General features: G+C 38.5%; 1 protein-coding gene across 5 annotated transcripts in view; it reads right to left on the bottom strand.

Moving 5' to 3' along the window:
* PARD3B (par-3 family cell polarity regulator beta) overlaps positions 1–18,236 on the bottom strand; it is a 393,890-nt gene that overhangs the window by 243,931 nt on the left and 131,723 nt on the right. For all 5 annotated transcript variants that reach the window (XM_058839501.1, XM_058839502.1, XM_058839498.1 and 2 more), the window contains exon 4: positions 16,369–16,475. In XM_058839501.1, the coding sequence (XP_058695484.1) occupies positions 16,369–16,475 (107 nt within the window). The remainder of the gene's footprint in view (positions 1–16,368; positions 16,476–18,236) is intronic.

The raw sequence follows: 18,236 nt of genomic DNA, 5'->3' as shown, positions 1-18,236 counted from the left end.
GCACGAGTGACAAGGTTCAGTACATCTCAGTTCTTTGTGAGGCTTCTCAGCTAAGACATATGAAGCCAGATTGATTTAAACATGAGTATTTCCTTAATTTACAGTTCCCTTAGTTTTAAGAAATGTGTTGACAGAAAATTTGAGTGTCCTGAAAAGTTAACAAAGTTTTTATACATGTGAATTATTTAAGCTTTAAAACTTCAGTACAATATGCCTAGATACAAAACACAGTACAGTTTTATATACCAGTGAAACATTTCAAATACTATTACTTATGAAGAAATTCAATGTTACTTATCCAGGTCAGATGGTAATTAGCAATACTTCACAACCAGAAATCCAGGGAGATTGGCAGCATGCTGGGGGTAAGGGTGTGGGTTTATAGATTTTTTTTATTTGTCTCACTCCTACTACCTATGCCAAGTTCATCAAAATTTACTATTTAGAAAAACAAATTTAAAAGCATTTTGTAAAGTCAAGTTTCTTCTGCTATCACATAGAACAGCAAAGCTTTTTTTCTGAAGATTTTATAATTGCGTTATAATAACCCAAAGCACTGTAAGCTACAAGAGTTTGATTGCATCTTTCTTATATTGAGCACTACTGATCTGCATATTTAACAGCTCCACATTACTGTAAAGCATTCTGGGTACTCACAAGTAAAGACTTTACCTTTTCTTCTGGAAAGAAAAGGTAGAAAGAAATAGCTTCAATGAGTTACTTTGTGAAGGAAAGAACAAGGTAGACTTCCCAAAGAAAAGCCTCTCATTCAGAGATGAGCTTTACCAAATTCAAAAGCAACCGAAGGAAGCATTCACTGCTTTCTTCTGAAAATGAGCTTAATAGTCCAGGAGCTGATACAACCTGCAGGCAAGAGCAATACATCTTAGACAAAAGTTGCCCCCAGTAGAAAAGAAGATCATGGAGGGAATGGCATTTTTTCAAGTGTCTCTGCATAATCTCATGCAGGGCTTTAAATTTCTACCAAAAAAAAAGCACTGTGAATTAGGCTTAATATTTTAACAGAAACTACTGGATACATGAAACAAAACAGTGAAATAACAGGGTAATACTGCTCTGTGTTGCTAAACTGATGTACTGCTGCATTTTAAGCTACTCAGAGCTTCCGCAATTTACATTCACTCCTGTACAATGGTAATGAAGTGATCAAGCCTGGAGATCACAAATACAGGGGCCTGGGGAGCTGAACTCTAGCTCAGAAACTAGTCTGAACAGTTTCCTCAAGCATGAACTGACTACAGCACAGTGTCGTGAGCACAGAAGGAGTCCAGGTTCTAAGAGGACAGAGATAAGGCTTTCTATTTGCTCTATCCTCTCCCAGCAAATAACCCTTTCCTGTTTAAATGGTTACAAATTTCAATAGAGACAAGTTCAGACAGTGAATGCTCACCAGAACTTAAAACAGAAACCCAAAGAGAATACTTTCAGGTATAATTACGCTTGATCTGGACTAAAAATTAATTTGTTTCCTTTGTGCAAGTATCCCCATAGCTGTATCCAACTGCAACACCTAAAAGTACCATCAAGTCTGGAAAACACAAACAGAAGGATTGAGGGAGCTGACTACAAACTGAAATAAAGACAGAACAGCTTATTTTTGTTTGTTTTTTTCCTTAAGTCTGAACTGTCTAACATACTGGTAACAATCAGACAGGAACTGTTTAGCATATGAAAGCAAATATTATTTCTGTTGTTATGGCTATTTGGACATCTGATAGCCTCAGGCAACCCAAAGGGGCCCCAACAACAACAGCTCAGCTTAAAAGTCAAAGGGCAGATACCTTTGAAGTGAGGGATGACACAGAAACAGCAGTAGACCTTGAAGTTTGGTCTGACAGAAAGAAGCTGAACATTCACAGTAAATTCTATTCATCCTCTCAATTCTCTTGAAGGCAAAATAAGCACAATGATGCTGAATGCCAGAAAACCTAAGGGCAAAATGCAGGAAAATACAGGAAAGGCTACCAGCATTTCACATGGCTTCAGCAAATAGTGCTGGGAAACGATTTTTGAAGTCATTAATATAAGTTAATAATACTTTGTGAGCTTGCTAACATTTATTTTATTGTCTGGTAAACATGAGTGATAGGGAACCTCTGAAAAAGAAAACATTAGCAGTGTCTAGTAAGAGGATCCTTTGATTCTTTGGCATCCAGGCTGAACAGGCATAGAAGTTTTTAGGTAAGAGTGCGTGAAGACTAGTGCTCACGAGCCTGTTGACACTACTGGAAAAGACAAGACTAGGTTTCCAGTTCTGCAAGTGGATTGATTTTTAGAGACTTAAAACATAATTCAGGACACAGATAAGGTCCAGTTTGAAAAATAAATGCTGGATTCTAGAAGCAAGTAGTTTCAAAGTGGAAGCTCACAGCTGTGTCTCCTAGATTTTTACCTGTATCCTGCACTGGTGATGATACTGAATGGCACAGGAAAAAAAAAATGGCAACTACCTTTCTGCTGGGAAAGGGGAACACAAGCCACTCCTGCACAGGTAAGACTGGTGTTGGGAGAGGACCTCACCCTGCCCCTTTGGAGAAATCACACTTGCTTGTGCAATTGCTGCTTCTCACCAGTAAGGAGAGGTGCATTAATGTGAACAAAAGGCTTCCATACAGATTTAAAAGCTGTTACACATTATATGATTTCAAAACTGATCTGGGGAAAAAGACTTGTCATTCCCCTTTCAATTGAAGATTAACAGTAATTGTGCACCCAAGAGTTGTAACAGTAAGAGTATATTTGCTACTGGTATTTTTTATTTTATTGCTGCAGACAACTACTTCAATTTGTGGTCAACAGACCTCTAAATTCCTTGACTACTTTTAGAACATCATAAAAAGAAACTGTGAAGATCTAGCATATGATATGCCTTCACTGGAAAGTTTTTGGGAGTCAACAAACTAAAAAAAGTGAAGTTATAAACCATACTTCAGATTATAAATTGGTTGGCATTTCTGACACAGACAAAGACAATTACTTTTTTGGGCGGGTTTCTTAGTGAAGGGACATAAAATTCCTGGCTTTTGTTTTACAGAGATAAAACTGAAATGTACCAAGGACTACTGCTGGTTTTTCTCCTGGACTCATTTCTGATTTATTTATAGGAGGGCTTTCTACCTTTACCTGCAAATGTCACAACTGAGCTCGTGACTTTTATATAGTTTCTTGGTTTAATAACTATGGTAGGTACAGCACATGTTCTGCCTCTGCCCCTCTCCAAAAATAAACAAAACCTAATCACATCTAAAAACTTAGTTTATATCTCACTGTTCATAGCAAATAGAAAGAGTTGGGCACAGATAACCTAATTTTCACCTGTTTCTGCTTACTGCATACACACTAACTCAATTTAGATTGATCTGCTAATGTTTGCAGACTTACTACAGTGGCACAAGGGTACTACATCCATTCAGCTGATTCTTAAAAAAGACAAACCAAGATGAAATGTTGTTCATACTCCTTTTTAATTTTATTTTAGCTCTTTGTTTATCTCTTCACTTCAAAGCGCTTCCAATATGAGGCACAGTTTCAGTGTGACAACTTTGTAAAATTAAAATAGAAAAAATGTGCCAGCATCAATCTGCTTTACATTGGAAAGCACAACAGCCTTGAGACTTGTGAGAGTAAGCTATAATGAACCCAGAAGCGCTATCTGCAGTAGGAAAAATATATTAGACTGGAGGCTGAACACTCCTGAAACAATTTCTCTTCCTCAATAGGAGTCTCCTATTCCCCAGTTGCAGTGTATAGTCTGACTCCAAAAGCAAAGGAAAATTATCAGTATGAATCCCCACAATTCTGTTGGCTAGCATTTATTATTTGACTTGGAGCTACTTGAAGTCCAAATAAAAATAAAAGTACAGCCCAGAATAAAGCTGAGTCTGCAAGGGACATCCCCCATGTGTGACCTGTAACTGGCTGGGCAGGAAGACAGGAAACGATTCTGGCAGCAGGACCCCCACAGGCGATCCCACCAAGGCAGGAGCAGGTACCCAGGCAGGGCACAGGCCCAGAAGGTGGCAGCTGAGGCTGGGCAGCAGCTGCACAGATAACAAGAAAGCAGATGAGGCTGAGCCTGTCTGCCCTAACCCTGGGCCTCTGCACCAACAGAGCAGGGGAAACAGCCCAGCACACAGGAGGACACCTGCAGCTCCATCCCCAGCTCCCCAGTTTAAAAAAGCCCTAAGTCATGGCAGGACAAGCACATTAGTAAATATGGTCCTAGTTAAGAAGGAGGCTGCAGAGGGTCCAGGAGCTGATCCCAACAGTACCAGTCAAGATCCGTGGCAGGTGCACCCAGGTAGCCAGGCCCTTCTCAAATTCCAGTATTGCTAGAAAGTTTTACCCTCGAGTGAGCTGCATTGTCACACTCCTTTGCACAGACATCATTTTATTACCTGTGAACTACAAGATATTGATCCAGTTCCTATTATTTTCACAACAATGTACCTGAGGCACAAATTCGGTTCTCTTAAAACACATTCTTGGTAAAGGGCATCACATGAATATTTATGCTACCTATGCATGTACAGAATTAGTGGGTAGCATTATTTTATATGGCTTTCCCAAAGACACGCTTTCATGCTAAAAGGAGCCTCCAGTAGGCTCTCCCAATAGGCAAAGACATTTTTGTGTCCTCTGCTTGAAAATTACTTTTTTTCCTTAGAGAGCTGGTGAAAGCTATGAAGTTACTTTCCAGCTTTAATGTGTGCCTTTTAACTAAACACCTGTTCATCAAAAGCCTAGATTATTTTAACTACTTTTATAGAAAAATAAACCTGTTATAAACTGCATATATTACACCAAAGAGTACCTTCCCATGGTTTTTGCTGTCCTGACAGAAGACAGTTGCCAACCAGCCCTGAATGTGCGTGTTTGGTTGTTCCAGAACAAAATACTAGCAGCAACAGAAGAGAAAGCTAGACCTGAAGTAATCTTACTTATTAAACAAATACCAAAGATGTTTGTATTGGTAGTCAACATCACATTCATATGAATATAGAATGATATGTAATAAATTCTACGTATCAAATTATTTCAAGAAAATTTAAATCACTATAACCTAGAATCTCCATGTTGCTCCTGACCTTAACAGGGAACCAACAATCAGACACTAGAAGTCTGATTACTATAAAAGTAATTTTAACAGAACTAACATCAACAATTTGATGTTTTAGACACTTGTGTAGTATTATAAATACATGTAATTGGCAGCAGATTAATTTCCCAAAGTCTTATAATCTTTTGGCATACTGCCAACATAATTTAAAAGAAATCATTTTATGAGCGCATACATCTGGTTCTAATGAACTAACTTTACCTGTAAATATCAGTGTTTGTGCAACTGATGACATTAATACAATAAAGTTATCAACATGCCTCTCAAAACAGCCTTTTGAAAGTGACAGCTACACACAAAATAGACAATGAAAGGTAAAAAGGCAGCAAATCACAGCCGGGCATTAAGCAATCATCAAGTTCAGTGTTTTGTAAACTCAAGGATGGCTTTGTTATCATTAATGTACACACTAATACTACTATTACTAATAATAACAATCACATGGTAATCCCTAATCTTACAATATTTCTTCTGTTCTGAAGTGCTCCAAAGAGAAAAAACATACACCACAAATTCTCTTGTATGTACTAACCAGACTATCAATTTGACCATAAGACAGCATCCATCTCATACCATCCTGTTATCAATGAATGGACTATGAACAGCAATCCAGTTTCCTTTCTCCTCTGCATAATAGGATGGAACATTTTCCCAGGCTTAATAACAGCCAACCAGAGACAGAATGGTCTGAAGATTGAAGTAGAACTGACTTCTTTTACCCCAAGTTAATTCTACTATTTAGAAATTTACAGTACAAATAGTAAATAATAAAAATATTGTGTAAAAACTTCCCTAGCCCACTCTGTCTCTACTCCCCTGAACCTCCTTGGTAGGAACAGAAGGACTTACAATAAAGAATTTTGCATTTTTTTCCATGAGGAGCAAAACATTCTGATTCTAGGTGTTCTCACCACTATACAGCAGACCACCTCAGCCACCAACATTTTCAGGGTACCTTTTGTAGAATATTCTTCCTTTAGATATACAACATTACTGAATTCACTCTCAAATAAAAATCCTAAAACATGCAAGGCAGCTCATGCTTCTCATGAAGGAAATGTGGATACACTTATACATCAGCCACACCGATCTCATAGCTGGTCTTTGTGCCACAGAATTTTCACCATACCATTAATTAAAAAAACCCACAGCTTTGCAGAAGCACACAGCAGTATGTGATACCTAGGCAGCTGTGGTGATGCTGCACAGATCTGAGAAAAATGTTCCTATATTCTTTCAAAACAAATATACAGTAAAGACTATACTCCTTGGCTGAAAAGAATACCACAACAGAAACTTCTGAGCAACAAACACATTTGTCTGTAAGAACTGTCACTCATTTATTTCTTTTTAAGATGAAACATCTGTATTTTGGCTATGTCTTTTAAAATCAAATTGAAGGGGATATCATTCTACCTGCTGATAAAGAGTTTGCTTTTTTTATTTATGACTTCAAATCCATTTAATCTTATTTTGTTCCCTGTCCTCTCCTCCTTTTATCATTCTTACAATTTCTCACAGAAGTGTTTTATAAAATTCCCCTTGGAATATGCCTCTTCTGCATATTCCCAAATTAACTTGAACTTTTATGGAATGTGTCAAAAAAAGAGACAACAAAGACTAACTAGCCCTTGCTCAGTAGTGCTGCTTGCAGAACTTACTTTAGCCCAAAACAATGTATTTCTGTCTGATTCTCATCCTGCTGTTAGGACAGAAAAATGTATGCAGATAATGAAAGAGAGAGGTGGGGCTGGAAGTGAACGTCACATCCAAGGAACCTTCACCATATTCTTCGACTGATGTGAAGCCCAATGAAAAGAAGGGGTTCCTTTTGTTTCTGTAAAGCTGACAGGTGTACCTTAAACTTGATTGTATTGGTTATTCCAAAAGGCAGAGGACAGAAGAAGGAGGAGACCAGTTTATTTCCACAGGTGTTCAAACATGCAATCCTCATGGATGCACCCTATTAGGTCAATGGAGTAAGAATGCTACAAGAAACAGCAGCTCCTTCATTTCAGGTCCAAGTCAATGTCACTCTAAGACAGCTGCTACATAGACAACAGCACAAATACCAATACAGACAGTAATTCTAACTCTAAGATACTGTGATATGCTCTCAAAGATACCACGAGATGCTTCAGTTCAGTCACATTACATGGTACAGTTCCAATACAGAGAAAAGGGTATTATAGCCTCCCTTGAGGCTGACAAAAAGGAAGCTTTTTACTTGATTTTTAGAGAGAAGCTTGAGAATCTATATTGAAACCTATATTAAATGAAGGTTTAAATCCAGATTAATTAAAGGCAAAACCTACCGTTACGAGTAGTTTAAAGTAGACAATTAATTTTAAAAAAGGCACAAGCCACTACTCAATTTGTTCAGAAAAAAAATCCAACAAAAATCTTAGAGGAACAACTGTTCCTGTAAGGTCTCTCCGTGAGGGGGCACTTTTTTCCCCTTACATTAGTGCTTGGGATGTGTAACACTTTGAACTGGCAAATATGGTTCTTAGGATCTGAGAAGTGTCATAAGAACAAAAGTGTGCCAAGTGAGACCACAGGTATGTCCATCTTTGAATACCAGGTTGCCTCACAAACTGCTAATTATTGTCCCTAATAGTACAGAAAAATAGTGGCAACAATTTGCTCTTGCATCAACACAGTTATTCTACAGCCTAATCTCTTCCTTTTAGCTGAAGATTTGCATATTTGCTATATTGTTTATGTGTTAACTTTATTTATTTAAAGTTATTTCAGAGAAATTATACTGCTGATGTTACAACAAAAGGCCACATTAGAGGCCAGAAGCAATCATTGCAATTACTGACAAAAATCAAACGTGGGATGTTTGTTCAAAATCCTGAAGTTCACTGACTCACCCTTACTATTTTAGTCTATATTCACACTGATCTTAGTTTATTATTCCTGACTCCAACATGCCAGAACACCTGCAACAGCTAAAGGATACAGTATACAGAAGCACTAAAATATTCCTCCCTTCGTTTCAGTTGTCAGTGTCAGAAATTGTTTCATGGGCATGAAGTAAAATCAGGAGCTGCTGCCATTAAAAAAAAAATCTGATGGAAAGTGCAAGTTTCAAAGAGACCTATATTATTATTACAGCTCAAAAACCTGGAAATCCAGATTATCTGAGACACCAGCTGCACCTAAGAACCAATCTCCAGATTAAAGTGTCTCCAGCAAGTTGGATAATTCAGTGGTGAAGAGGCCTCACCTCACAAAATAAAACAACAAAAAAGAAATCCCATCTCCTTATAGTGTGAATAACTGTCAATCCTCTAAGAGAAACAAAGCCACACACCTGACTTTTGGAGAAACACAAATATTAACCAAACAAGAGTAGAACTTCATATGACAGTGCGCTGGAAGATGACATAGTAAAAAAGTCCAAAATTAATTTTTTTCCTAATGTCACAGCAACACTTGAGTCTAGGTAAGTATCAAAGTTCTCTGCCATTATTCCCAGTTGCCCGATTGATTACTGCATTTATGGAAAAATTACTTAGTAGTAAGCATTTCAGTAGGACACTGAGAACCTATTTTATTTTAGCTAAATGTTTCTAGAGCTTGACAGTAAATGATATGCATGAGCCATGTTGACTGTCATCTTCCACTTTTGACTGTCAGACATGGAAGTAACTTGCTAATGTTTCATTCCAATTTCAGCACCATGAGCCTGTTGCATAAGCTGCCTGCAAAAAGCTGTTCCAGATGGAATGACAGTATTTTGTAGGACCCCAAAGATGTAGCTATAGAGATGAATATGTGTCAACAGCATTGACAGTACGACCTTTTTTCCCTTTTTTTGTCAACAGCTCTTATTTCCACCCTCTAATTTTTCCACATTCTCTATAAGACAGGCTACACAGGAAAACAAAGAGTTTCAGTCTCTCATCCATCTTGGATCACCTACAATCTAATCTACCTGACTGCATAAGGCAGAGGACAGGGGAGGAAGGTGTATAAACAATAAGGTGTTTTCAAAATTACAGCCAAGGCCCAAAATTCATTTTAAAGAGGAAACAAAACCCACTCTCCTGCTAACATGAGAACTATGAAGAGCTTTGATGATTTTCATTAGAGATACTTTCTTTAATGAATAGTCAGTAAAATGCCAGTACTCCTCACATTGGAAACAACCTGTTAACAATGAATAACAACTTCTACTGATTACACCATTTTTACTGATAATTTATATACTATATTAACATCACAGAACATTCATTATTAGCTCTTAGTACAATAAATCACAAAAAGTCTACTTATCCTGCTGAAATAAAAATATGTAAATTACACCCACTGCTCATTTTAAACAATACAGGTAAAACAATACAATTTTTCTGACGCACAGGCTGTGCAAGGAACACAAAGAGCATTTCTCCACACACACATATACTGCTTTGCACCCTCAAAAGAGGAAATTACCACAGGGCACTTCTGTCCCTTTTCAGATGAACAACTTAGTATTCTGACAAACATTTAATTTACATTTTTTAGTTTTTCCTCTACAATATAAAATAATTTCTTTTTGACACAGAATGCCACAGCACACAGTACAAGATGGGGGAAAAAAAAGCAGTGCAGGGCTGGAAGGCAGCAGAGAGAATTGAGAAGGAATGGCTTTTGTTATTTCAACAGCCCTCAGCTCGCTGCATAGTTGGATTTAGAATATGTTCTTTAAGAGCAGCAGTTTTCATGGTGTAAGAGTGCCACACAGCTCTGGTTCCTGCAGCGCTCACACCAATAACTTCAAAACGAACTCACTGCAGATGTCCCTATGATCATCTAATCAGACATCAAAAGCAATATACTGACAAGCTCCTGTGCTGATTAGAAGTGTTCTATATATGTTTCACAGTATAAACAGACACACAGTAGTTGCTTTATAAATGGATTCACCCACATCAGAATTCCCTTTTAAAAATTCCAACTGTTTGGAGCTCCCCAGCTGAATGACAGAAAATCCTTTTAAATCTTCCCAGATCTTCTGTTCAGTTCCACATTGCAGTATTTCAAGAGCAAGAGTTAAATTATTAATAGGAAAACTTTTACCAGAAAAAAGTAAATGTCTTCCGGAATTTAAAAACCTTGCTATTCTAAATGACAGCCTGAGACCACACCACATCAGGGAGGCAGTCTTGCCTTTACCCTCCAACACACATGGTAATATCTGAGATCTATTTCTAAATCTGCTTTGATGTCTGATTATTATACATCAACAAGCACAGATTTAAAGCATTACAAGTGCACCAGCACTGCTAGTTCCCGAAAAAATACTGTGTTTCTCCCAATATCTGGTTTCCTTCTCAGAGTCCACTTCCTGCAACACTTAAAGAGGACCTATAAGAAAGATGGGGACATTTTTTAGCAGAGTCTGTTGTGATAGGACAAGGTAATGGTTTTAAACTAAAAGAGGGTAGATTTAGACTAGATGAAAGATGTTTTTTACAAAGTAGGTGACAAAACACTGAAACAGGCTGCCCAGAGAGGTAGGAGATGCCCTGTCCCTGGAAACATTCAAGGTCAGGCTGGATGGGGCTCTGAGCAATCTGATTGAGTGGAAAAGGTTCATGCTTATGGTAGGAGAGATGAAACCAGATGACCTTTAAGGGTCACTTCCAACCCAAAGTGTTGTATGAGTCTATCACATAACTATGGGAGAATTTTATATTGAAATTCTAACACACACAAAAGAACCAGAAAGTAAAACTATCTGACCTAGTCCAGTAAACACACTGGACAGAAGTTCTATCTTCTAAAATCAGACAGTCAATACAATCCTCATAGCAGTATAGTCTCTTAGCTCAAGTCTCAGCAGAAATCTGCTGAATCAAATGATAAACTCCATGGAATTATTCCACCACCGTGCCAAAAAAGACCCTTTCTGCCCTGCCCTACTTTTAAAGAGCACGATTAGCTGAACTAATATTTCTGTTCTTTTTAAAATACTCACACATTTTCAATGTACTACTGATTATCTCACACCCAAATTTGTAGTGTATGTATCTTTACGTTTTCATATGTATATAATATCATATAGAAAAGGAACAAATTGTGAAGCTGCATCTTACACTTGTGGATGTTATGCTAATTCATAGGAAGGCTAATATACCACAAGCACAATTAACAGCCAGGAGAACCACAGAAGGTTTTGACCCTTTTTAACAAGAGCTTGAAACATAAAAATGCTCTAATTATACATCAACCTTATTCAAAATTGCAAATTACATGTCCACAATGCATAAAATACGGTGAATTTCAAGTCATATCTAGGCAAAAATTGAAAGTGTATTGAGCCACTGGAGCAGCTCTTCAATTGATCCAGCATCTCATTGTATCTTTAAATATGGATAAATACAATTTGATCTGCCAGTCCTATTGATTAACTCCAAGATAACCTAAGTATTTGTCCAGAAAACATGTAACTATAAAAGAAACTCATGCAGAAAATAGCATACAATAATAATCAGCAAGTTAACAAGAAGGGATGAAACCTTAATCCCACCAGAATTAATGAAAATTATTATCAATTCAAATAGGATCCTCTGTCTAAAACTCATGACAAATCAAATCTTATGACAATAGAGGAAGTCTGTCCCTGGGCAAAAAGAGAGACAAGCAGAAGTAACAGCTCCAGAAACAAAAGTTCAGATGTTGGCAATTACTGCCTGAATGAAATTGATCGAGCAGAAGCAGCAAAATGCATTCTGCTCCCCAACACCAAACCAACATAGCCACACAGTTCACACCTTCTGCCTTGCTGCATCTCATCCCTACCATGCTGGCCAGAGGGATCCAGTCAGGAACTTCTGAGTTGAAGAAAATCTGAAACTGCAGCTCCGCTCAGCTAACTCAGGACAAGTGTTGAGCAAGTGTTAAGTGCCCCAAGAAGGCTTGTTTCTTCTGGAAGGTTTCAGCATCTCAATCCCACTCCATGGCCTTGCTCCAGAGGAGATCCCTAGCTGAAGACTACATGCCCATTGCTAAACCCATTTTGTGCAGCCAGACCATTTGCAGCTGGACCAGCCCTTGGCCTTTGCCGGAGCAAAGCTATGGGCACAGAACTTTTCAGAGAAGTAGAATCACAGAATCCTAGAATTGGGTTGGAAGGGGCCATAGAGATCACCTAGTCCCAATGCCCCTGATATAGGCAGGGACACCTTTCACTAGACCAGGATGCTCAGAGCCCCATCCAACATGGCCTTGAACACATCCAGGGATGGGCATCCACAGCTTCTCTGGGCAACCTGTGCCAGTGCCTCACCACACTCACCACAAAGAATTTCTTCCTCATATCTAACCTAAATGTCCCTTCACAGTTTGCACCCATTATTCCTTCTCCTGTCACTATAGTTCCTGATGAAGAGTCCCTCTCTGCCGGCCTCCTTCAGATACTTCTATGAGGTCTCTACACAAACCTTTGCCTCTCCAAGCTGAACAGCCCCAACTTTCTCAGCCTGTCTTCACAGGGGAGGTGTTCTAAGCTACTTACGAACCCCATGGCCCTCCTCTGGACTCATTCCAACAGGTCCATGTATTTCCCGTACTGGGGACCCCATAGCTGGATGGAGCACTCCAGGTGGGGTCTCACCAGAGTGGAGCAGAGAGGCAGAATCTCCTCCCTCAACCTACCGCTCACATTTTTTTTGCAGTCCAGGGTTCAGATGACCTTCTGGGCTGCAAGTGCGCATTGCTGGTTCACGTTGAGTTTTACATCAGTCATCACCCCTCCAATCCTTCCCCTCAGGAAAAATGTTCTCGATCACTTCTGCCCAATCCACAGATGAGCATAAGAACATTAAACTAATTCTGTATCCCTGAAGTCCTCTCTGGATACCAAGGGAAGAAAGTTTTCATTCTTGAAAGCCTGGTCAGGGTTCTGTGATCCTAACTAGGCAGAAGAGCTATGGAGTAGCTTTAATAAAGTTAAAAAAAAAAAAAATATCATTAACAAATATTTCTTTTCAATACAAAAAATAAATTCTGATATGTGTTACCCCTATTTTTCCCTGATTACTGTCTCTAAATTTTTCAGTGGCAGCTATCACAATAAGGAAAGAGAGGTTTGGATGAAAAAAGAAACTCAAATTTTGTACCATCTGTTAAATGACTTCCAGTCTGAGGGAACAGATGCTGGACTTCACTATTGGTTTTTGATTGATCTAGAAGTATTTTGTTAATTGGGGCTAAAACTACAGCTAAGATGTGTCAGAGAAAACAGGAAAGAAGAGCTCAAATTCTCCTCAAACTACCTGATCATTCAGAACAGGTTTTGTTACTTTTGGAATCATCACATAGCATTAAAAAAATCAGATCTTCTTTTGAATAAATGGGACAGCTGACAAACAGAACACATGCTCTGCTTGATGCCATAAATAATGTGAACAGCTCAAATGATTCATCAGGTTCAACCAGTTCACCTGAATGGGATAGCAAAGTTCTTTCCTTGTATCACCGCATGTTTGCTGTACTATTTAGTGCATTACTCCTTGTACAACTGAAGTGCACTTTCCAGGAGGTAAATCAGTGCTCTCTTCAGAAAATGCCATGGTAGTCACCTCTCAAGAATCTGCTGAAGCACTGGTGCATCAGTGTAAGGCAGCATACGGGTATTGCCACACAGAGCCCACTGCCTGTTCCATGTGTACCACGCACCAAAACGCCCGAAGTGCCAAAACGGCTCAGCTAATTATGAAAGTCAGCTTCAATTACAAAATAATTGCTAAGATAATTGTGGCATAAGTACAGGGACTTAATTTTTCACTACACGCACTGAAGAATGTTTCATCTAGAAACAGTTCTCAGGTTTCTAACTTGCATGTGACTAAAGGAAGCGGTTTAACATTAAAAAACCTCTCGTTTGTGGCAATGGAAATTCAGTATTAGTTTTAAATTTTCAGCAGCAATGTACAGAACAAATAAATTTTTTCTAAATACCGCTTCAACACTTGAAAGACTAAAGCTATTTTCAAAATGCAGTGTTCAGTTATTTTTGCCATGTTTTTTCATTTGTCAGATATTGATTTTTCTGCATGTTTTAAAACAATCTGTACCTAATTTAACCTATGTTATTTAAGCTTTCTGTGTTTCCCAGAACATTATTCCAAAGCATATTTCAGTATGATTGATGATGAGAGTTTTATTAATGGTAGTGTTGTGAAAATAAGAGTTAGTGTAACGTAATTTTGCTGTAATAGATTTTTGCTTTCACAAAAATACCAGAACAGCACCAAACCACAACTTTCAACTTTCTGGGCCTCCCCCACCTCCACCTTACATGATATATTTTTAAAAAATCCTTCTCCACCCCTATTACTTTTCCAGCTTTGACTGTCACTCCTACGGCTGACAGAGGGATGCTCTGTATTTTAGCACAGATAATTCCTTTAGGCCTAGAGGACTCTTTTGTACTGATGCAAGTCAGTGAAGCATGGTGAGGTTTTAACCTCTAAGTATTACTGCAATCCTCATGTAATGGCATAAAATGCACTTGTCACCACTAAAATTACATTAAAAAACTCAACTCAACAAAATGCTATTTTTTTTTTCTTGATGGTCTATAAAGCATTCAAAACACACCCTGGAATGAAACAGATTTTGCTTATTTTTCCACCTTTTTTTGCCACGTTCATAGTTATAAAATGCTGGGGTCCAGCGTTACATACTGACATAATCACTTTATACGTTTCTCAGCTTTGCCAAGAGTGTAAGATCTGCACTGTTAACCAAGAATTCTTCTTTGTACTTTCATTTATCAGACTCAGTATTTCATTAATACGTAAATACTTGCAACAAACATCAAGAAAAACCTCTCAGCTCAAGCAGGTCTGACAAATTATATGTAACTTTGACCAGTTCAGCCCCCTGTAACATCAAAATGTACTTGGAGAGCCACTGAGACTTTTAAAATTGCACCACTTAGCAAATAACACAAGCCATTGTAAAATAAGGTGCACACAAATTACTTAGATACACGTGCATTTGACCATGCAAAGAGAAACAATGAACAGTCAACTAAAACCCTGTGTTGGCCTTCAGAATTGCAGTGGTGGAGTGAGACTCATAGAACATCTGCATGCAAGTCAACTATTTACTTCCTTTATTCACATGAACTTCATTGGAAGTTTGGTCTTAAATACACCTTCAGATGAAAGGTTCCCATCTCCAGGATGTGTCGCTGAACCCCAGCTCTCTCTCCCCACTCCCTAATGTGCCAGCACAGCCTTTTGTGGAACATTGCTCTAAATTAGTTGTGATCCAGTCTGCAACATCCCTCCTGCACCAAACAAAGACTCAGGGTTTCTGAGTGCTGCTTTGTTTTGAAATAAACCAGCAATAGATTGTTTTGCACAGCTGGGGACAGGGAGTGAACTGCAACATTATGCAGAGAATCTAAAGGGGAAAAGGCATAAATATTACAAGCAGATGAAAGCAGAGTCACCATCCAGCATTCATGTGGTCTAAAGAAGAGCAGAACTAGACCCACCAGAGATTTCTGGGCAAAAACTAAAAAATAGCTTTATTCAGCTCAAGACACTTATGTGTCCCAGCTGACATTCAGAGATTCTGAAGAATTTCATTGGTTTATAAGTAATGTAGGAACGCTTTCCCTACACACAAAGCTTCAGGTCTTAAAACTGCAAAGTAGAACACGTGGCCCAAGTGTGACTAAGAAGCATCACTGCAAAAACATATAATTAAGAGTTACTGCATTTTCACTAATTGTGGCCTTGCAATAGAACTTAGGACTAACTATACTGAAATAAAATTTGTCCTCAAAAGGGACAAAAGAGTCAGGTCAAACAGAGAAGTGAGATAAAGAAGAGACCATGTAGGATAGCAGCAGGGTACCAAAGATGACAGAAATGCCCTTAGAAAACAAGACAAGTGAAAAAGGGTGCAAGAGCAAAGAAACAATGACTAACTGGAAAACATGATACTGAACAAATAAATAACTGCTGGAAGTTCAGTTCATATTCCAATGCCTTATGACACCACGAAGCTTTATGTAAATCTCTTATAGAACCACTGTTAATTGATTGTATCACCTAAACTATTTTTCCAGAGGAAATTCTCTACTTTACAGAAAATAAGTACGGTGCATTTTGTTATAGATCCAAATACATATGGAGCTTATAAAACTATTATACTCCAACAGGTAAGAAAAGTTGCAGTCTTAAGAAAAAGGTGAGTTACATGACACCTACTGCCACAACATGCTTGAGACCATGGTCACTGGGATGAGAAGCACTTGGGAAGTCATCAGGTGCACCCAAAGCTGGATCACTGCTCCTCCGTACCAGAAGCGGTGTGCCTGCAAGACAAAACAGAATTTAAAGGTTCAGGGATCCTACATTAGCGCACGGGAAAGCTTCATGTGGTTAAATAAGAAAAGTGTGCAGCACCTAAATATAAGCTTATCTGTGGTAATATTCACCTGCTAAATTACTAGATTTGATAGGGTTGTACCGTTTCAGATTTACTTAGCTAAAGAAATGATAAAATTTTTACACACCAATGTAATAGACCTCCACCCCTAAGCTACCTAAATTGGGTGAAAACTGCTGACACACAGGAGAAAAAGGCACACCCTCAGAAAACCAAATGACTAGTTGCATGTATCTGCGACCACATGCACCATTAAGTGCGAGAAATTAAGATTATAGCTATCAGTTATAACACTAAGTACAGTGGCTGGGGCTGATAGCAGCCATAATTGTTAGATCTAAAAAAGAAGTTTGAACATGCAACTGTTTTCTTGTTAGATGCTAACATAGCTGGAGTGGACACTACCACATTCACTTTCAGCACAACTTTCTCACTATAGCTGGAATAAATACCAGCACCTGATGAGGGGCAACCAGAGAACCTAATGTTCTTAACCCTTCCCCATGGTGAGCAAGTTTTTATATGCAGGTAATCTCTTCTATGCTCACTTCTGCAGGAAATCAGTACGAAAAGCAGAAGTAAGACTTAAATTTGCGTCCTAGTATTAAGGGAATGCTTAAACATCAGCAGGTGAATACTGTTTTTTCTGCCAAGTGATTATCATCTTTGTACCAAGAGCTATGCATGTTTTTACAAGGAAGTTGGGTAGAAACGGATTGATCACCAAATTTTGTGTGATTTTCCAAAGGTGTCAACAGGTCAAAATGAACCAAATCTCTCCACCCAAAGCTTCTTGTTCTTCATATGAAGCTGAGGAGAAATTTGTTTCCCCTCTAGGCATATCTGGCAAGAAGGTGTACAATAGCTAAATACAAGTTACTCCATTCTTTAAGATAAATACTTACACCTTTAAATAATTTTTTCTGTGTATCACTAAAGTTTCTGGCGGCCTGTATCCCATTTTTTTGTCTCTCTTCAATATAACAGTTTGAAAACAGATGCTGAAATATTTTTGTATGATTCAACACAATTTAGTCTCCAACTCCTTTTGACACGAAAAACTACGAGGAACTATTGAAAACCCTTTGCACTGGTACTTTCATTGGTAAAACTTGCACAACTCAATGAGCATACTGTTCCTTACCCTCTTCAAAGTCATCATTCCAGCCTCTTCCCTCATTTCTGTCCTCCTTTTTCCAAGGTGAGAAATCCACTCAAAAAAAAAATGCACTTTGTAACTCAAAGAAGGTACAAAAAATTCCCCAGTCAACTTAAGAGGTCAAAGATGGGAACGGAGGGGGATGAGTGACCCCACAAAAACAGATCATTTATATTGAGCTTATCCTCCTCCCAAAGCCAACACTCTAAAATTAGATTTCTCCTTTTTCCCTGAGCGGTCTTCTATAACTAACTTCCTCCATTTCTTCCTCATTCCTCTGGCGGAGAGAAAGATGAAGGCTCCCAACCCTGTGACTGCTGGGAGACAAGACTCCGGCTTGTTCCAGGGCCTTCCAGCAGCTACAGAGCTGGTGAAAGAAAAGGTCTCCTGTACCACACCACTTCAGCACTTCTGTCTCCTCTCTGTATTGACTGCTTCAAAATCCTTCTTCTTCCTACATTCTCCATCCTCAGTTCTGAAGATCTCCTTTCACTTGCTTTTTGTCAGTGTTTTCCGAAGAAACTGAAA

Source organism: Poecile atricapillus, chromosome 5 (assembly GCF_030490865.1).
Source record: "Poecile atricapillus isolate bPoeAtr1 chromosome 5, bPoeAtr1.hap1, whole genome shotgun sequence".
Taxonomy (NCBI): Eukaryota; Metazoa; Chordata; class Aves; order Passeriformes; family Paridae; genus Poecile; species Poecile atricapillus.
This window is presented reverse-complemented; position numbering and strand designations above follow the sequence as displayed.